The 21,829-nt window shown below is 41.3% G+C and overlaps 1 protein-coding gene across 4 annotated transcripts in view; it reads left to right on the top strand.

Annotated features, from left to right (window-relative positions):
* LOC117502670 (DNA (cytosine-5)-methyltransferase 3A-like) overlaps window positions 1-21,829 on the top strand; it is a 126,670-nt gene that overhangs the window by 91,222 nt on the left and 13,619 nt on the right. For 3 of the 4 annotated variants that reach the window (XM_034161744.1, XM_034161743.1, XM_034161741.1), the window contains 5 exons: window positions 14,675-14,878; window positions 16,134-16,292; window positions 16,706-16,813; window positions 18,254-18,401; window positions 20,162-20,305. In XM_034161744.1, the coding sequence (XP_034017635.1) occupies window positions 14,675-14,878; window positions 16,134-16,292; window positions 16,706-16,813; window positions 18,254-18,401; window positions 20,162-20,305 (763 nt within the window). Of the gene's footprint in view, window positions 1-2,904; window positions 2,981-14,674; window positions 14,879-16,133; window positions 16,293-16,705; window positions 16,814-18,253; window positions 18,402-20,161; window positions 20,306-21,829 lie in introns of those variants that run through there. The other variant, XM_034161742.1, reaches the window with a different exon arrangement.

Below are 21,829 nucleotides of genomic sequence, written 5' to 3'. Positions count from 1 at the left end.
TGAAGGTGTAAAACAGAGGTAGTAGCGAGCCCCAGACATCAGTCAGATCCATTTTAAAATCGACTGTTAAACAGTGGAGGAATGCCTGAATGGGTGGGTGTCATGTTTTTGTCAAACTGGAGGTATCAGTTTGAGTCATTTTTGGCTGATGCCATTGAGGAGTCAGGTCAGGATTTGGAGCATGTGGTGCCCATTCATGTGTCCACCACCTCAAAGAACTATCCTTGGTCCAGACTGACAACTACCCCAGCAGACCTTCAGTCCATCACCACCTCCCCAAAGAAGCCATCTTCTACCCAGCGACATGTGGTCATCTGTTTGGCCTTGTCCAGTTGCTGGGTTCCTCAGCACTGATGCACACGTGTTGGATTGTACTCAAGAAAATGTGTCCATATAGTTGGAAGTTGGTATTCCTTGTATATCTCTTGGTGCTCCCTAAGTACCTGTTCATTTGACACAAAGTCATTCCACCAGTACTAAAAGATTCCACAGAAAGAACTGGTGCCAAATATTTCCAGGTGACACAGGTGGTTGTTGCTAAGATGAAACCCCTTAAGATAGCAGTTAGCCTCCATGTCTCAGGACTGTGCAATAAGACTAGAAGCATCCAGAATCTGTAGACTTGAACCTTCTTCCTCCTGTGTTGTCATCAACACGCACTTCTGTTTATTCTGGGTTGGAGTGTGTGATTAGTATTTGGAGTGTGTTTTGTGTCAAAATACACATTACACATCTTGATGTTAAATTATCAGCATTTATGTTTTTGGTTTAAACCATGCTTAGCGTTCGGATCCCCTGTGATAATGGAACCCCTCCCCTGTTCCTACATGGAGAAAGGCAGACGAAAAATATGGTACAAACCAGCTTTGTTAAAATATTTTTTTCCCCCATTACTTAATATTCTTTTGTCATTATAATGAATAATGAAATGGTCAAGAGGTGATCATGAGACATCACCTTGGGGAGGCGAAGGGCTCGTGGTTAAGTCATGAGCTTGAGAAAAGAAGATTGTTGGTTCAAACCGCTGTCTGGCTGGAAAATCACTAAGGGCTCTTGGGCGAGGTCCTTAATCCCCAAGTTCTCCCTGTGTGTAGTGAGTGCCTTGCATGACAGCACCCTGACATGGATGTGTGTCTGTGTGTGTGCGTGTGAATGTTAGGCATTACAGTAAAGCACATTTAGCTTCTGATTCAGATGGAAAATGCAGTCCATTTCAGTCCATTCTCACGCCATTTCGTGATGGCATTATGAAAAGTAAATTAATCTTTGGTTCGTAGTATCGTCATGAAAAGCGCCACCTTTTTGTTATGGGAACACAAATTCATTTTGTGACAGTATCATGAAATGCAGGGTGACGTGGGGTGGAGGGGTCTGTGGGGTTTATGGTTATGATTAGGGGAAGGGGGAGGGTTAGGATATGATTAGGGTTAGGAGAAGGGGTAGGGTTATAAATAGTGTAAAAAAAAAACGCATCACGAAAATCTGACTCATTTTGTGACAGGAGCACGAAAAGAAAAAAGCGTGAGACTGTACTGTCCATTTACCATTTTACCATTATCATTTAATGTATTCAAGTCAATTTCATGTTGCTGTTGTGCTGTGCACAGAGTGCACATCTGATGAACCCATGTATGTAAGGAGCGTCTGAGTGCTACACTCTTAAAATACAACCCCAATTCCAGTGAATTGAAGTTGGAATGTTTGATTTCTGCAACACGATGCCTGCAACATGTCTCAAAAAAGCTTTTTTGAGACATGTTGCAGGCATCCCTTTCAAAATGAGCAGATATTTGCACGAAACAATAACGTTTCAGTTTGAACATTAAATATCTTGTCTTTGTGGTGTATTCAGTTGAATATAGGTTGAAGAGGATTTGTAAATCATTGTATTCTGTTTTTTTTTACATTTTACACAACGTCCCAACTTCATTGGAATTGGGATTGTACCACAAAGACACTGCAGTAGATGTGGTGGCCTTTTGATCTGCTTTTGGATCATCTAAAGTGCAAACGATTTCCTGTAACATTAGGAAGTGCCATCTTTTTTGTCCTCATTTTTAGACGAACATGCCCACTGGTGCACAGATGAGCACAAGTACTTTTGCTGTTGAAGGAAAATTGGCACTGGTGGAAACTAGCAGGCACACTTGGCTTACATCATGCACAACTTTGCAACATAGAGCCCAAAGTGTTTGTTTTTTGCTCTGAATATATTTTCTTTCTTTGTTTTTTCCACAATGTCATAATTTTGCACAAAAAGTAACTTCATTGTCTCGAGCAGTCATTTTTCGAAACTAATGCTCTGTTTTCATCATATGGATTTCAGTTGTAAAAACGCCGTCACAATTATATTATGTTATTCCACGTGGAGTAAAAGTGATGACAGACTGCGCCCCCCTCCCCTCTCTCCCTCCCCCAACCCTGCTTCAGAAAATCCTGCTCAACATATGTACTGTTACCTTGTCAATCCAAAGTTTACCTAGCCTTTGACCTCAGTGTACAACAAACCTTATACACTTGTGTAAACACAAGTCAGGGTGTGTGTGTGTGTGTGTGTGTGTGTGTGTGTGTGTGTGTGTGTGTGTGTGTGTGTGTGTGTGTGTGTGTGTGTGTGTGTGTGTGTGTGTGTGTGTGTGTGTGTGTGTGTGTGTGTTCACCCTTCAAATCCAACAACCATCATCATGCTTAAGCCTAAACTCTACACTGCTGCTCTTTGTGTACATGTGCGTGCGCGTCTGTGTGCGCACCCGCGCCACTAAGGTTATCCTAAACATCTGTTAGCTTAAGGAGCCAGTGAATCACACGCTTCACTGCTGGCCAATCAGCAGAGAGCAGGGGACAGGGGGTAAAGGCGGTTTGAGGGCGAGTTTAGCCAAAGCGCCGCAGAGAGGAAGAGGAGGTGAGAGAAAGACAGATGAAGAAAATGACAGAGAGAGTGAACCAGGAAAGGTTACTGCTGCAGAGTTGTCATGTCCGGCCTGTAAGTGCTTGTTTTGTTTTTTTCCTTTTCTTTCTCTTCAAAATGTGCATGTGTTAAAGAGTGAAAGTATTTGGGCAAACCTACTCAGACAAGTTGTTTGTGGAGATTTTTGTGTTTATTTTTGCATGTGAAGTGCTTGTTTTAAACAGGAGAAGTATTTAAGTAGACTGGACCCGGGTTAAGCATCAGTAGGACGTGTCAAATAGACCAAACATGGTGAGTGCTGTTTTTGTGAAAAGGGCATTTTCCACTTTTCTCCTGGCAACGTGTTGGAAAACAACCACACTCCACCAAATCGTGTTGCAGGTTTAACCTCAGGCTCGACATGCTTTTGTGTTTTTGTCAGCATGTCTCACGGCAGCGATCACAGCTCAGTCGCTGTGCGGACGGCCTGCGTCGCCAAAGAACTGCTCTCTTTGTTGTAGCATGTTCCTGAGAGAGAGTCTGTGTTTGCCGAGTACATCCTGAGGTCACGGGGTGCCACGGCCGTAAAAGGGGTGTGGCTTTAGGAATGCCTTTTTGGCTTGGCCTTTGGGGTGAAGGGATAGAGGTCAAGTGGGTGGAGCAAAGAGTGAAAACAGTGACCTGGTCACAGCATTTGTCAAAGTTTAAAGCCATAAATTGTCACATTTAGTTCCACATTCTGAAGTGTTTGTACCAGCCTGGGGGGGGTAATTGTCATTCTACTGCCTGCATTTAACTCTGTTTTTTACATTTATTCTTCCACTCATCCACACTAGCTGCTGAACCTCATCACTCGTGTGGTGGTGAAAAGAGTCAGAACCATGAATTTTTCCCGTTAAACCATCCAAAACTTACTCTGTGGATTCCGACATGCTCCCAGGCATACTGGTTGTTAATCCATACACTTCTTCTAGTTCTTCTCCTTCCTCTTCTTCATCATTATTATTAATTATTAGTTTTAGTTGTAGTAATTATGTCATAATTCTAGGAGATTATTTGCATATGATACAAAGCTTGCTTCCTTTTGTTGACAGTAATTTTGTGAATGGAAAGAAATGGAAACAGCTATAAATGAAACTGTTCCAAACATGAGGAGCATTCAAAAATATATTAAAATTGGAATGAAGCCACTTGTTACTTGAAATTAAACACTGAATATACAAAACGATGCAATGCAAAGTTAAAATTTAGATTTTAAGAATTTAACATCATCCTGTTTTAGGAAACCAGTTACAACACATTGTTTCATGTCTATCTGTGTGTGTGTGTGTGTGTGTGTGTGTGTGTGTGTGTGTGTGTGTGTGTGTGTGTGTGTGTGTGTGTGTGTGTGTGTGTGTGTGTGTGTGTGTGTGTGTGTGTGTGTGTGTGGTTGGGGGTGGGGGGGGGCAGTCTATGATCCTGATTAGGTATCCGAGGTCATATGTCAACAGGAGCATTGCGGAGTTACCTTCTGAACTCGGTGTCAAACTGAGAGGAGAACATCACATTCTCACTTTTACTGTCAGTAGATGCTTTCATCCCTCACTCTTCACCACTGCTTCCAACTGCCATTTTATCCTTGAGGAAACAACACACATTATTTATTTATTATTATTTTATTTTTCCTTTTGGTTCTTCATGTGATGTTCCTGATGGGAGACCTGTAATAAGTACAGTTCCTAATTACCTGCTAAAAATGAAATATGTCCAATAATCTATGTAGGTTTTGCAAATGCAGTGCCTGAAATGTAACTCCAGTTTGTTTGTCGTTCTCCCCCCGGTTATCTGACCTCAATGCCAAATGAACACAAGTAAGAACTCGTGCTCGTATTTGCATTTCATGTATTCTGAACAACGTAGGAAAAAACAAAACAAAAATAAATGTATAAATTACACAGAAAAATTTGCATGTAATGAAACCGTTTTTGTTGATTTTGCTTTTTTTTTATGTGGCTCCCCAGTAGCTGTCTCTCTCAAATTGTAAACTCTACGAATGCTTCATTTGATCAGTAATTGGATTGATGAAATAAAGAGTTATCAATAATAAAATTTACAAATTAAGACTATGAGTCTGAATCTTTTCATTTATTTATTTATTTATTTGCATGTTGGTTATTGTTTTCACTGGTGTGTGTGTGTCTTTTGACAAGAAAACTCAAAAATGGCTGGTCAGATTTCCTTCAGACTTGGTGGGAATATTGCTTGTATAAATATTTATAGGGGGTTAGACTTTGAATTAGTTTGGTCAAAGGTATAGGTCAACAAAAACAAAATCACCTTTTCTAACTCAACAACCAACAATTTGAGATGGGTGATTGAATGCGTATATCAGTCAGCAAAATATTTGAGTGGTTGGTATGAGTGACTTCATGATGAAGTCACACAGCAGTCATAAATCACATAGTGAAAAACACCATTATAGACAGACATTCTTTGCAATACCTTTTGTCAAATGGTGCTGGTGCTTAAACAGTGTCTGAATTGATACTTAAAAAAAGAAAAGAAAATACAACACACAGCTTGATTACATTAAATAATAGTTCTCCTGGATGTTAAATTGCTGTGTCTCTGTGTTTTATCGTATCGAGCACTTTGACTATTTTGCTTGTCTGATATGAATAAATTTGTTAATTTATTATTATAAACCCTGCATTTGAGTTGTACATGTACTGTACATTTGTCATTAATGTCCAAGTGAAGCGTGTGCTAAGTTTGAAAAATGTAAATGTTCTGTGAGGATTCCATCCCACATTATGTGGTTCAGAGTCCATAATGGAGCTACTGAACCAAACATGGAGACTGTGTCTTTACATACATGATGCTTTCTGACTTAAATAAAAGTTTGGATTCTGTGAAATAGAGATATGTAGTTCAAAGTTTTCCATGTTGAAAGGGTTGAATATGGGATTGGCTTATTGGGGTTGTAAGACTTGTGTCTGTGTGTGTCTCTGAACTTTATTGAATTTTTTTTTTATACTGATTACATCATACATGCATCTTATGTCATTATTCTCAGATCATTGAACATGTATTTATTTTATTTGTCAGCATGAAAAAAAAACATACTGCACTTGCAGAGCAGTGGTATTGCAGTAGTTGGGTTACCAATATGTAGACCTGCATTCATTTCCTGGTAACAATATCTGTCTGTCTTTGGACAAGACACATCATCTGCATTGTCTCAGTCCATACTGCTGTAAATGGATCCCGTCCTTGGCAGTGGAAGTAACCTGTTATGGTCTGAGACCACTTTCTCTGGGAGTCATAGACTTTCATGCACTTCAGGCTGTGGAATCTGGGGAAAAGCACCAGGAAGTCAGATTTCTTAAAATACAACAAAAACAAAAAAAACAACTACATGTAACCTCCCATAAAGTGTACGTTGCACGACATTTTCAGAAACGAATTATTCTGAAAATGGTGATATAGCAAGTGGTTGATTTCAACGACTTATGTGGTTTTATGTAATAAGTCAAGAATTCACGTATTGATCATTTTAAAACTGGTTTCCATGTAGACAGAACACACAGAGGCTACTTTTATCAAATGTTTTACATTTGATAAAATGTATTTTAAGATACAGCATGTGGTTTTTGTGTCAGGTTATGCAGTACAGTCAGAGTATCTACCGGCTTCTCCATCTTAACAGGGCAGTCCCAGCGGGACGGACAGGTGGAAGTGATACGGCTGTCCAGCACCATAATGGGCCATTCTTTAACTAATTAATCTGTAAAAAGTTCAGGGTTAATTTTGGCTTGTGACATACCTGTATGGAATCAGTACGTGAACTCTGTATCATTTTGTAGTATTTGGTGACAGAGTTGAAAATGTGGTCTAAATTACAGTATTGTTAAAATGACATTTGAAGTCTTAACGATCTGTATCGTCTGTCTGTGTCTCATTAAGTCCAGTTTTTCTCAGCCAGCCTGGCTCGTATTCCTCTGGGTTATTGCTTTATTTACCCTCTCTCTCTCTCTCTCTCTCTCTCTCTCTCTCTCTCTCTCTCTCTCTCTCTCTCTCTCTCTCTCTCTCTCTCTGGGTTGTTGTGCTAAACTCATTGACCCCCCCAACCCACCCCACCCACCTCTCAGTACAACCACCACAGCTCACTTTCTCACTTCCTGTTCAGAGAAACAAGTAGGGGATTCTACATACAGCCGAGGGTCTCAAGGCCTTGATCTGGAACAGCCACAAGATCATATTAAACATCCGTTATGAGACATCCCTGATGGACTGAGGTGTGCCTCTGTACCAAAATGGGCAAAACATATAAGGCTGTGATATTCTAGGAACTTTGGGGGAAAATTTGCACGTACTTGAAAATCTGCACGTACTATGTCATGCAGTATGAAAACATGATCGTATACTTTATAGCAGGTCAGAGTTATGCTGCGTTTACATACAGGCAGGACGTGTTACGAATGTCATATTTGCGTCATTCTTGGCACATTCCTGACATTCTAACGTGACTTAACACATCTGAATAGGTTTCTTAATAGTGCGTGTTGGTGCGTGATATTCGTGGTTTTCATGGAGCATGTTTTTGGCTGTCAAAAAATCTTCCACGAATGTCACTCACCCACCTCATTTTGTCTCATGTCGTGGAGGTCGCAACTGAGCGTGTTGATCCATCATGATTAGTGGTGATCCTTAATAGAGCATGACAGCGTTCTTTTCTGACGTGCGCACAATAAAACTCTGCTGCACCGCATTCAGTTTCATTGCTGCAGTATGCTGAAAAAAGACAGTGACACCAAGTCGGCTAAACATCTCATTCCAATGCTCATCAGCGCGTCCACCTGCTGCTGCTACTGTGCCTGACGAGTGAGACGAGAGCTGCGTGGAGCCACACATCTGGCTCTCTCCGTCTTCTCCTCTCTGCGCCACTCCATGGCACAGAGCCCAACTAAGCATGCAGTCACAAAGTTCTTCTGCTGTGAATTAATCTAGATTTTGAGGAGCAAACTGGAGTGATCTGAATTGTTCAGCAGCTGATGGTAGGATAAATATGGGTGTGTGTGTGTGTGTGTGTGTGTGTGTGTGTGTGTGTGTGTGTGTGTGTGTGTGTGTGTGTGTGTGTGTGTGTGTGTGTGTGTGTGTGTGTGTGTGTGTGTGTGTGTGTGTGTGTGTGTGTGTGTGTGGAGACAATTCGCCTCATTCACAACTTGACAGAATGTAACCGATGTGCTGTTTTACACCATTTGGAGCATATTTTGTAGGATATATTAAGAGTTTTATGGGTTCTGTTTTTTGTGTGTCACCCTGTATATGGTTGCTTAGTTGCAGTATTTCTCTCTCTACATGTTTGTCAGTTATTTTGTTACTTGTTTTTTTCACATTGCATTTTGGTAGTATGGCCAAAGCAAATGGTCTCCCCACTGAATCTGGTCTGCTTGAGGTTTCTCTCTATAATCAGAAACACTTGAGGGAGGTTTTTTCTTTACAGTATGACATGTATATTGTGATTTGGCGCTGTGTAAAAGAATTGAATTGAGAGTAAAATATTTGAACATGTAAAATATAACGTCAGCATATTTAGAGGATACAGCAAAAAGTGTGCATTGAGTTAGTTTAAAAGAATCGGCAGGATAGGGAACTGTGATGAGCTGCTTGGTCTACTGCCACTGAGACCTGGACCTGGTTAAACAGCAGAAAATAAATGAATGGAGCATTTTATTTTAAGATGTTATGTATTACATTGGACACAAGTGCTTCTTGTTATTGCTCATTAAATTATTATTTTTTTAAAATGGAAACCAGTCTTTTTTCCCTAATTCAAAAATGAGCCAATCTTTGACTTAAAAACCATATCTGATCCAAACCATGGCTTTTGTGATCCGTGACACACCCAGTCAGCATGTGAGTGGGTCAGTGAGACACAGGACACCTCACACACCTGCTCATGATCCTGGCTGGGGAATGTTAAATTATGACTATCACTGTTTACACCTCGTTGAGAAATCAGTGGTTAGTGATAAGCATCAAAATCTGTGGTGTAACCTGTCAGCTGCTAAGTAGATCCTGACCGATATTCGAGTTTTTTTGTGGGGGAGCTGATATGATACCGATATTAGAAAGTTAAAAATTTACAATACCAATATATATGCTGATATTTACATAAAAGGGCAATGATTTATTTAAAAAAATAACTATACATGTAACCAACAACCAGCCAATGTACATCTTGCTGTTATCAAACTCTCTTTATCTGGATTGGCAGTTGCTGTAGTGCATTTCTCAGCTTTTGCATAAAATAGACCTCTAATCTGTTTTGGCCATACCTAGCTGTCAGCATAGCGACCACCTGTCTTGTTAAGGGTAATGGGGGTCCCAGCCATGCTACCCTCGTCACTGCCCTCTGCTGGATTAACTAGATAATGACATAATTTTCAACAGCCAAAGTGTTTTGTTTTTTGTTATTTCTCTCTGTATTGTTTATTCTGTAATGTAAAGGTTTTCATATCGGCAAAAATGATGTCAACATCGATCTGTTTGCGAAAGGCAAATATTGTCCAGTGTTATCAGCCCACCGATATATCGGTCAAGCTCGAATGCTGCTGTCTGACACCGTCTATTGAAGACCCTAAAGTGATAATCGAAGTAATCAACATGAGCAAGATGAAGTCAGTGAGAGGGCCTTACTGTCACTTTCAAAACATTTTTAAATATGTATTGATAATGCTGTGTGTGCTGCCCATTTAGCTTTAGTTTAAATGTACGGTACATCCAGTAAGTATTCACAGCACTGTACTTTTTTTTTATGTTTACAGCCTTATTCCAGAATGGATAAAATAATTTTTTTCCTTCAAAATTCTACACACAAGAATACCCTTAATGACAATGTGAAAAAAAGTGTTGTTTTTTGTTTGTTTGTTTGTTTGGAGATTTTTGCAAATTTATATATAAAAAAAAAAAAAAACAACAACTAAGAAATCACATGTACATAAGTATTCACGGTCTTTGCCATGAAGCTCAAAATTGAGCTCAGGTGCCTCCTGTTTCTACTGATCATCCTTGAGATGTTTCTGGAGCTTAGAGTCCACCTGGAGTAAATTCAGTTGATTGGACATGATTTGGAAAGACACACACCTGTCTACATATAAGGTCCCACAGTTGACAGTGTATGTCAGAGCACAAACCAAGCATGAAGTCAAACGAATTGTTTGTAGACCTCAGAGACAGTATTGTTTCAAGCCACAAATCAGGGAAGAGCACAGAAACATTTCTGCTGCTTTGAAGGTCCCAGTGAGCACAGTGGCCTCCAGCATCTGTAAATGGAGGACGTTCAAATCCACCAGGAATTCCTAGAGTTGGCTGTTCATCTAAACCAAGCAATCGGGGGAGAAGGGCCTTAGTCAGGGAGGTGATTAAGAACCTGATGGTCACTCTGTCAGTGCTCCAGCATTCCTCTGAGGAGAGAGAACCTTCCAGAAGGACAAGCATCTCTGCAGCAATCCACCAATCAGGCCTGTATGGTAGAGTGGCCAGACGGAAGCCACTCCTTAGTAAAAGACACATGGCAGCCCACCTGGAGTTTGACAAAAGGCACCTGAAGGACTCTCAGGCCATGAGAAACAAAATTCTGTGGTCTGATGAGACAAAGATTAAACTCTTTGGCGTCATGTTTGGAGGAAACCAGGCACCATCCCTACAGTGAAGCATGGTGGTGGCAGCATCATACTGTGGGGATGTTTTCAGCAGCAGGAACTGGGAGACTAGTCAGGATTGAGGGAAAGATGAATGCAGCAATGTACAGAGACATCCTGGATGAAAACCTGCTCCAGAGCACTCTTGACCTCAGACTGGGCCGACGGTTCATCTTTCAGCAGGACAATGACCCTAAGCACACAGCCAGGATATCAAAGGAGTGGCTTCAGGACAACTCTGTGAATGTCCTTGAGTGGCCCAGCCAGAGCCCAGACCTGAATCTGATTGAACATCTCTGGAGAGATCTGAAAATGTCTGCACCGACGCTCCCTATCCAACCTGATGGAGCTTGAGAGGTGCTGCAAAGAGGAATGGACCAAACTGCTCAAAGATAGGGTTTATAGCAGAGCCTGGCACGGAGCGATCGCCCCACGCCACACAGCCTGGTACTGCGCCATTGAGTAATGCATGCCACACAGCTGCACTGCCTGGCATGGCGCCACCACGTAATGGCAGGGCCTGGCACGGAGCGATCACCCCACACCACACAGCCTGGCACGGTGCCGTCACGTAGTGCATGCCACACAGCCTGGCATGGCACCATTGCATAATGGCAGAGCCTGGCACGGAGCGATAGCCCTGTACCACACAGCCTGGCACGACGCATTTGCGTGATCCATGGAGAATTATCCGTGGGGACAGCGATGGAGATGGAGGACTGGGCCATGGATCCAACCAATAAAATAAAACTGTTAGCCAATAAAACAGTTTTATTTTATTGGTTTTATTCCCACTTTCGGTCCAGTGATCGTGAATGTTTCATTTTCACACTCATGCACTCTTGGTGTGCAGGCTGTTCGGTGATGGGAAAAGTACAGCATCATTCGTCCACCTTTTCCTGACTTTTTTACTTTTTCTACTTCGTTCTGCTGTCGTCGTGTGACCGGGCCTTTATGACTGAACTAAAACTGCATTTCTTTTATTTTGAAGTCTGTTTTTTTTTTTTTTTTTTTTTTCGGAAATTATTAATCCAATCAATGCGTATCGCTCCTCAAAAATGTCTACTAATGCCAAAAAGAGAGAGGTGGATTTGATGAAGTTTCATAAATCCTCTCACTGATGATCATCTGTCAGCTGTGCTTCACATTTGATACACTTGTTAAAGATAGAGACTAGATTTTTCTCACTGAATAAGAAAAAATAACTGAAAAACACTGGAACATACAAAGACATGATAAGAACTAGTGAACTGGGACACTTTTCTCTTTTTTCTTGCACAATTCAGTGACATTTAATGTGATGTCTTCTGAAAGCTAAGACCCTCCTTGTTCGAACAGTTTTTGGGGTCAATGTGACTGAAAATAGTCACAAATGTAATGAGGCAGAAATGTTTCACAGTTTGTTCACTATTGTCTTGGAAAACTAACTTTAAAGTTAAATTAACTTTAACTTTAACTAGTAATGAGTTCATGACTTTCTTTGCTAACAAAATTTTAACTATTAGAAAAAAAATTACTCATAACCATCCCAAAGACGTATCGTTATCTTTGGCTGCTTTCAGTGATGCCGGTATTTGGTTAGACTCTTTCTCTCCGATTGTTCTGTCTGAGTTATTTTCATTAGTTACTTCATCCAAACCATCAACATGTTTATTAGACCCCATTCCTACCAGGCTGCTCAAGGAAGCCCTACCATTATTTAATGCTTCGATCTTAAATATGATCAATCTATCTTTGTTAGTTGGCTATGTACCACAGGCTTTTAAGGTGGCAGTAATTAAACCATTACTTAAAAAGCCATCACTTGACCCAGCTATCTTAGCTAATTATAGGCCAATCTCCAACCTTCCTTTTCTCTCAAAAATTCTTGAAAGGGTAGTTGTAAAACAGCTAACTGATCATCTGCAGAGGAATGGTCTATTTGAAGAGTTTCAGTCAGGTTTTAGAATTCATCATAGTACAGAAACAGCATTAGTGAAGGTTACAAATGATCTTCTTATGGCCTCGGACAGTGGACTCATCTCTGTGCTTGTTCTGTTAGACCTCAGTGCTGCTTTTGATACTGTTGACCATAAAATTTTATTACAGAGATTAGAGCATGCCATAGGTATTAAAGGCACTGCGCTGCGGTGGTTTGAATCATATTTGTCTAATAGATTACAATTTGTTCATGTAAATGGGGAATCTTCTTCACAGACTAAAGTTAATTATGGAGTTCCACAAGGTTCTGTGCTAGGACCAATTTTATTCACTTTATACATGCTTCCCTTAGGCAGTATTATTAGACGGTATTGCTTAAATTTTCATTGTTACGCAGATGATACCCAGCTTTATCTATCCATGAAGCCAGAGGACACACACCAATTAGCTAAACTGCAGGATTGTCTTACAGACATAAAGACATGGATGACCTCTAATTTCCTGCTTTTAAACTCAGATAAAACTGAAGTTATTGTACTTGGCCCCACAAATCTTAGAAACATGGTGTCTAACCAGATCCTTACTCTGGATGGCATTACCCTGACCTCTAGTAATACTGTGAGAAATCTTGGAGTCATTTTTGATCAGGATATGTCATTCAAAGCGCATATTAAACAAATATGTAGGACTGCTTTTTTGCATTTACGCAATATCTCTAAAATCAGAAAGGTCTTGTCTCAGAGTGATGCTGAAAAACTAATTCATGCATGTATTTCCTCTAGGCTGGACTATTGTAATTCATTATTATCAGGTTATCCTAAAAGTTCCCTAAAAAGCCTTCAGTTAATTCAAAATGCTGCAGCTAGAGTACTGACGGGGACTAGAAGGAGAGAGCATATCTCACCCATATTGGCCTCTCTTCATTGGCTTCCTGTTAATTCTAGAATAGAATTTAAAATTCTTCTTCTTACTTATAAGGTTTTGAATAATCAGGTTCCATCTTATCTTAGGGACCTCGTAGTACCATATCACCCCAATAGAGCGCTTCGCTCTCAGACTGCAGGCTTACTTGTAGTTCCTAGGGTTTGTAAGAGTAGAATGGGAGGCAGAGCCTTCAGCTTTCAGGCTCCTCTCCTGTGGAACCAGCTCCCAATTCAGATCAGGGAGACAGACACCCTCTCTACTTTTAAGATTAGGCTTAAAACTTTCCTTTTTGCTAAAGCTTATAGTTAGGGCTGGATCAGGTGACCCTGAACCATCCCTTAGTTATGCTGCTATAGACGTAGACTGCTGGGGGGTTCCCATGATGCACTGTTTCTTTCTCTTTTTGCTCTGTATGCACCACTCTGCATTTAATCATTAGTGATTGATCTCTGCTCCCCTCCACAGCATGTCTTTTTCCTGGTTCTCTCCCTCAGCCCCAACCAGTCCCAGCAGAAGACTGCCCCTCCCTGAGCCTGGTTCTGCTGGAGGTTTCTTCCTGTTAAAAGGGAGTTTTTCCTTCCCACTGTAGCCAAGTGCTTGCTCACAGGGGGTCGTTTTGACCGTTGGGGTTTTACATAATTATTGTATGGCCTTGCCTTACAATATAAAGCGCCTTGGGGCAACTGTTTGTTGTGATTTGGCGCTATATAAAGAAATTGATTGATTGATTGATTGAAAATTTGATTGAATAAATTGCATTTTTGTAAGGTAACCGCTTTTTTCATTGCCTAATCAGAACATCTAGCTTGTCAAAACAATTTCCTGCTTTTTATATAGGAATGCAATTACTATTGTGCAGACTTGAGTTTAGCCTTTTGGCCCGGCCCTACAAAATATTTTCTGTTTCTCATTTGGCCCTTTGCAAAAAATAATTGCCCACCCCTGCTGTAATTGCTGCCAAAGGTGCATCACGTTTATGTTGTTGTTATGGGGTGTTGTGAGAATTTTGAGGAAGTAAAATGAATTTAGTCCCGTTAGGAATAAGGCTGTAACATAACAAAATGTGGAAAAAAGTGAAATGCTGTGAATACATTCCAGATGCACTGTACATGGAGGTAAGTGCGTTTGACAGCGGTTCTGGTGACTGTGCAACAAGACACAACTAAAAGAGCAATTCTCACCATTATGCTAACATTTTAAAAATTACTACAGTCATATAGTGTCTTGTCAGTTGATTCTGGGCTCCTTGCCTCCTTCGCAGGCAGAGAAACGGGCTTATCGGGAAGCAGAGATCAACATGATGGACGACCTGTCTGAGGCCGATTTTCAAAAGGAGGAGGAGCCACCCAGCCCAGCCCCTCCGCCTTCACAACAACACACAGATCCTGCTTCCCCAACAGTCGCTGTAACACCGGAGCCTGTTGCTAGGGGAGACCAGCCCACACCCAGTGAGATAGAATACCAGGTAATATGACACGTGATACTGTACGGCAAATGAGTTTGCAGTTTTTAAGGATAGAGTGTCTCCAGTGTTAAACCCTCCAAAATGAAGGCACAAATGTCACAAAAACAAGTTTAAAATGAGAAATGTTTGTTTTCATGGTGTGCGGGCCCTTTGAAACTGATCAGGTGAGTGTAAATCCGTGCAGCAGCCCCCTGTTTCAGTCAAAGAGAAGCAAAGAGCTGAAGTGTTAGTGGACCTGCTGGTGCTTCAAAGCACAACAGCTGGCAAGTGGCTCAAGCAGCCAAATCTGGCATGGAGGTGTTGCTTCATATCCCTTACTCATCTGACTTGGGTCTGAAGAACCCATTTCTCAAATGGAAGTTCCACACATGTACCCATTTTCAGAGTGATGATGATGACGATGATGATGTCATTTCTGTCTACGGCTGGATTGGATAGGAATGCTTGCACATGCTTGCAGCGGACACAGTGCACTGAGCAGTCTTTCTCCTGCAGTGTTTTCCTGGTGAATCTGAAAACCTTCTGAAGGACACCATGTGTGGATTTAAGAGTTAAAAAGAAGCTCCTTCATCACGACTCTCTTAACTGTGAGCAACTAACAGGATAATGTGACAGTTATGATATAAAAGGATGTTCTAAGAGCTCATGAGCTGAGGAAAGGCAGCATTGGAGGAGATGTTCACAGTTTATGTCTCCTCCCTCCCAACTCAAAGAACGGGTTTTAGTGTTTACCCACCACTAAGAGACACGACATTCCACATGCCCATAGAGTCGCTGTTTATCACATGACACCTCAACACCAGTCACCACCCCCAAGAGACATGACTGTTTCGTCCATTGCAAAGGTGGGACTCACAGTGTCCTGTCCTCCAGTAGAAGGCAACAGCCAAGTTCCTCCCACAGACAAACCGATCAGTCTTTTGATATGGAATCTGTATTAATGTTGTTTTTGCAGTTGGCTGGAGTACTGATCCGACCACTAACCCCTTAAGGGGTGTTTTGCAAATACAGGAGGACCACCTACAATCCTGTATGTCGTGTAAAGTCATGCTTAAGACACTGGAGTGGTGAGAAGTCATCAATTCTACATCTCTCAGGAGAATGTTTAGGGCCCATCAAAATGGGTTTGATTCAGGAGAGACACGCCTGCTTACATGCATACAACCTGCTTACAACTTTTTCTGTCACAGGGTCCTTTGGTATAACTGGAGACATGGATGTGGCACGATTCAATGTTATCTGTGTGTGCTAACAGGATGGAAGAGGCTTTGGCATTGGTATGCTGGTGTTCGGAAAACTGCGCGGCTTCTCCTGGTGGCCTGGCCGGATTGTATCCTGGTGGATGAGCGGCCGGAGCCGAGCTGCTGATGGAACTCGCTGGGTCATGTGGTTCGGGGACGGCAAGTTCTCTGTGGTGAGTAATATGAGGGATGGGTACAGTATGGAAGTGGGTGACTGTGAGGGGGAGGGTGCGGGAGGGGAAAATTTTTAAATTTTCACACTTTAGAAGGAGCTATTTAGGTGAATTTTAACATTTATACCTTTAATTGTTTCAAATCTTGGCCGTGGGCAACTGTGATCTGCACACGCTGGCTTACACAGTTATTGACCATGACCTTCTGAGATTAATATCTGTAAGAGTAAGAACGTAGACTACCAGTAATCGGGAGGAAGATCGGGGGATTCACAGTGTGTTCTGCTCTTAACATTTATCCACAGTATAAAGTGACTGTTAAATGCTTCATTATTATTATTTTTTTATTCTAACCCATGTGCCGCTGGTTTCAGTTGTTATGATACTATTTCTTTTTATATGTCTCTTTGCAGGTGTGTGTAGAGAAACTGATGCCTCTGAGCTCTTTCTCGTCTGCTTTCCACCAGCCCACTTACAACAAACAACCAATGTATCGGAAAGCCATCTTTGAGGCTCTGCAGGTCAGAAATATTAATTTCTTGTATATAAGACAAAAGGCGGTGGCCTTGGTGTCCACTGGGCCGAGGCTTTGGAAGTGAAAGAAACTGAGAAACAAGCTAATTTCAAGCTATGTATAACAAAACCACACACATGTTGAGAGAGACTGACAGAGAAGGGAAAAGTATCTGCATTGACTGCATTCATACAAAATCCTTTCTACCGGGTTGTGTGGACTTGTGACCATGTTATTTTGGAATTTGGAACACAACCGTTGCTAAACACACACTTCCCTAACTTTGGCCAAGTCCTCTAACTCCAGCTGTAGCGTGTGCTGGGTCGTCCCCAAGGGGTCTTCCCAGTTGAACGTGCCTGGAAGACCTCCCTAGGGTGATGACCAGGGGGCATCCTCACCACATCACTGAACCGCCCCAGCTCGAAGATTTTGATGAAAAGAAGCAGCGGCTCTGCTCTGAGTCCCTCACGAATATTTGATCTTCTCATCCTGTCCCTGAGTGGAAGCCCCTGTACCTGATGGAGGAACCTCAGCTTGTATCTGTGACCTTGCTCTGCCTGTCATTACCCAAAGATCATGACCTTAGGTGAGGATACTAGCATAAACTGACTGGTAAATTGAGAGTCTCCCCTTCTGGCTCAGCTTCTGTTTTCACGAGCATCTGCAGGACATCAGATGCAGCCCAATCCGTCTGTCGATCTCATGTTCCATCTTAAGCCTACTCATAAACAAGACAAGCAGAAAATCACATTTCTGTTACAAAAGTACATTTCTGTTCTGCTCTCCCTCCCTCTCGCATTGACAACCACACCTGTTGCTAATCCATCATCCACAAACCATGCATCAGGTGGCAGTGTTTAGTGGGTGGCAGGTAGGACTGTGGGATTTTATGTACATAAGCAAAACAAAGCTGCTTTTTCTGACTGATCTAGTGCTTCAAAGTTTTCTGTATTGTATTGAGTTTGTCCTCATTAACTCCCTTTTTAATTTGGAGATGTACCAGGTGATAGAGTTTATTGTTTTTGTGTTTGTGGGCATGATTTTCTCAGCTGTGTTGGAAGTAATGACCTAAACGTTAGAGAAGCAGTCTTGTGAGCACGTGGTTGTCACTTCTGTTTACGCAATGGCAGAATGAATCTGGGTGAGGGAGTTTGAAAGCAGTTTTCCCATTCATTACCAGCGCGGAGGTGCCCTTAAAGAAGCCTCTTAATCTCCAAAGCCCGCCCCCCCGGCTAGTCGATCTGACTGTTGTCCTACTGGATAGTTTCTGGGTGTGAAACAGGACTCTGTTCTTATAATGCAGCACATTTCTTGTTGCATCCTCTGGGATTTGTAAACTGTGAAAACAGAGATTATGTGATGATTTATTTGTTTTCTGAATATGATTTGTTAACTTATTGTAACTGAATTTTTGCAGTAAATATGGATATGGTTATTTTGTGACAAGGTGGCAAGTGTGCGTGCGGGCAGGCCCGTTCCTTCCTGTGACGTGGGCGACGAGTCTGATGGGGTGGAGCTTCAGACCCGACAGATGATAGAGTGGGCAATGACTGGCTTCCTTCCGAGCGGCCCCCAAGCGCTGGGCCCTCCAGAGGGTGTGTATGTTCACTAAAAGCAGACATGCGTTAGTATCATGTTGTGTCTGCTGTCTTAAACACGGACTGACGCTTGCACACACTCACGCTGAGCATCACGGTTCTCCTCATTTTGGGACAAATATTAGAAAGACAAGAGAACATACTGCACAGTCCTGTTCACGTATATGTACACTGCTGTGCAAAAAATTTAGGTGCATTTACAGTGACAAAAAAAACCAAACAGACAAGTCATTTAAAAACAGCAAACATTTGCTGTTTTTAAATGACTTGTCTGTTTTTCGGTTTGTTTGTATTTTGACCTTTTTTTTTTTTTTTTTTTTACTTAAAACAAATCTTTTATTTGATGAGACCACATAATCTCTTTTGGATCGCTTCCTGCGATTTTTTAAAAAATCACAGTTATGTTGTATTTTCTCTTTTTTTTTTCTTTTTTTTTTGCAAACATTTTTGCTCAGTGCACCTCAGCTGATTTCTCCAAGCAGCTCTCACCTGGTTGAGTTTGGCACCATGTCCTCCAAAGCATGCGCACGACTTGGCAAAAGTCAGAAAATGTTGTTTTGTGTTTTTTGCCCCATAGCTCGATAGATTCCCAGCGATCTCGACCCCTTACACTGTGGGCTTAGGACGGCTGAAAGAAGGCAACATGATATACCTGCATGCTCATCTCAAAGACAGAGGGCTGTAGGCGTCGTACCTTAGATTCTCAGACTTTACTCCACCAACAACAGTCACATGTTCTCTGGTGACATAAAACTTTGACAGCAAATTCTGTCTGACCACGCTTTTCGACACTTAGCTTCTTTTGGTATCCGATACAACTGTAAACCGGGATTCCTTTCACGGTTATTTGATCAAGTTGGTGCACAGCACCAACCTGAATTCTGAATTTGTACAAGGCACAAAACGTGGGTAGAATGCTTCTTGTGGCCACTGAACAGACAGTCATACCTGTGGCAAACATGCATTGTAACTAAACGTTTGAAAACTCTCCACATTATTTATTCATAACATGAACGCTTTGTTGGCTTGTTAGATAACTCATGTTATTGTACAAGGCACAAAATGTAAGTAAACATGTTCTTGTTAAAATTAAACTTTGAAAATGGTGCATTATTTATTTATAAAGTAAATGGTGTACTGGCGATCAGAAGCTCATGTGCTAATTAATGTTACTGTCCAATGCACAAAACTTTATTAAAGTGCTTCTTGTCACCACTAAACAGACAGTCATAGTTGAAGTAAACGTGCCATGTAATTAAACATTTGTATTATGTAAAAAAAGAAAAGAAAAGCGTACAAAAAATAGTAGAATTCTCTTATCTGGTTTGGTGTTGCTATTCTTGTTGTCCCACAAAGTCAGAACAAGTATTGTGCTGAGCAGTATGACAGTTCTGTTTCCTCTTTTTTGCAGAGCTTGGTCTTTCAGTTTGAGAGCATGATTTCTTAAATTTCCTTGTTCTCAAAGCCAAAGAATATATATTTTTTCTCATTTAGTGCTTATTCAGCTTCTTGTTCTTCTTTTGCTCCAGAGTGTGAGTCATAGTACACCAGTTTGTATACAGGAGTACTTGCGAATAATACTGCAGTATTTTTTCGTATACAAGTCAGTTCGGAACATAAGTTTGCAGGGGCTTCCACATGAATGAAAAAAACCCGAAACAAAACCACAACAAAAAAACACAACTTATTGTCTTGAAAATACCATATACTTAAACAGACCTGAAATGTGGAATTATGTCCTATGTTCTTCCCCACAGAGGAACAAAACCCGTATAAGGAAGTATATCCAGAGATGTGGGTGGAGCCCGAGGCTGCATACACACCTCCCCCTGCAAAGAAACCTCGCAAAAACTCAGCTGATAAAGCAAAGATTAGAGAGGTGATTGATGAAGGCACCAGAGGTAAGTGAACATTCACATTTGTCTTATTTAAATGTGTATGTATGTGCACAACACACTCTAAAGTTACTGACGCCACGATGTTACATATTCAAGAAAATTCAAATAAAAGCCTGTGTCACACTGTAGTGAAAAAAAATGTATCAAGATGTATTATTACAGAGTTCTCCCCAGAAATTTTTAGTATAGCGGTGCTGTTGGGAACTCTCACCGCGCGCAACGCTTCCACTCGGAGTCCTATCCAACCTTGTGTCCTGAAGTCCAAAGACAAAAATGGAAATCTTTTAGTTCTCTTTGTGGCCTGATTCTGTGCTGAATTGTTGATTAGTTAAATTAATCTAAAATGTTTGTGTTTTATTGACATACTGCTTGTAACAAATGTGCTTTAAACTTATTTGAAAGAAAAAATAATGTACAGAAAGACAGTTTAAAATGTGGGAGATTCTAGACTTTTTTTACACATTTCCCCTGCATAGTTTTCAATTTGAAAAGTTTGAATTCCCATGTCACAGTATCACCAGGCTGGGGGCGTTCACTTCAAAGTGTGAAAACCTCACCTTGTCCTTGTGATTCAGATTTTGACGCCCCTCTATACTGTCAAAAAATGGAAAAACAAAAGGTCCAGCTTTCCTCCCCGAGTCAGCAGGTGCATTTCTGGAAAACGTCTTATTACTCTGCATTTTACTCTGCATTTGTCGGCATTTCTCAGCGTGTAATGTACATTTTAGGAAAAGCAGAAACATCAGGGAGACACAGTGAAGAAACGAACACTGCTTCATCCGATAATGAAGCTCGTGAGCTTTCATTCGAAAGTAAAGGTTCAGATTTACAGAGGCTGTACAGAGAGACAGAAGGTGACTCACTTCACCCCAAAACTCTTAATTTTTTCAGAGTCTGTCGGATTTTACATTCTAACGTGTGGTGATGCTGCTGTTTATGTCGCTGGACACTATTTTAGTCCCACCGTGAGCATGCACACGGAGTGTCTCCATGACGCTGTTTTGTACAGGCTGGACGCGCAGAGGGATTTTTTTACAAGTCAGAATACTTTATTTTCAGGAGATAATGGACTTTCTATCTAACCGTGACGAGAACTTTGTGAGGAGCTCCACAAACCCGGCTGGCAATCGCACACAATCCGTGCATGGGGACACCTTTGGTGGATTTGACTTTGGAAATCACAAGTGGATGACTGTTCAGGTTTTCTTCTTCTCAGTGGAGCTGGTGCGCACCGCACTTGTGCATTGTGCACGCGCACTAAGTTTTTGCACGGTGGAAAGCGGCTCCTTTTACCGTGACTGCATCAAAATGAACAGTTATCACTTAAAAAACGAGTCATCATAACACCGCAGCACAGTTACGTAAACTTTGTAATTAATCTGTGGTTCCGTTTTTAACGTTAGTAGCATTCAAGTGCGCATTTTCCTCTAAGAAACGGAAACACTCTGAAATGTTCTGATTTCAGTGCGACATGTCATTAAAAACATAGATGAATGAAAATAATGCACGCAACTGTCCAGCACCAAA

The sequence above is a fragment of the Thalassophryne amazonica genome, chromosome 21, assembly GCF_902500255.1.
Source record: "Thalassophryne amazonica chromosome 21, fThaAma1.1, whole genome shotgun sequence".
In the NCBI taxonomy this organism is placed as follows: domain Eukaryota; kingdom Metazoa; phylum Chordata; class Actinopteri; order Batrachoidiformes; family Batrachoididae; genus Thalassophryne; species Thalassophryne amazonica.
Note: the sequence above shows the minus strand (reverse complement) of the source record. Positions and strands in the feature narration are given on the sequence as shown.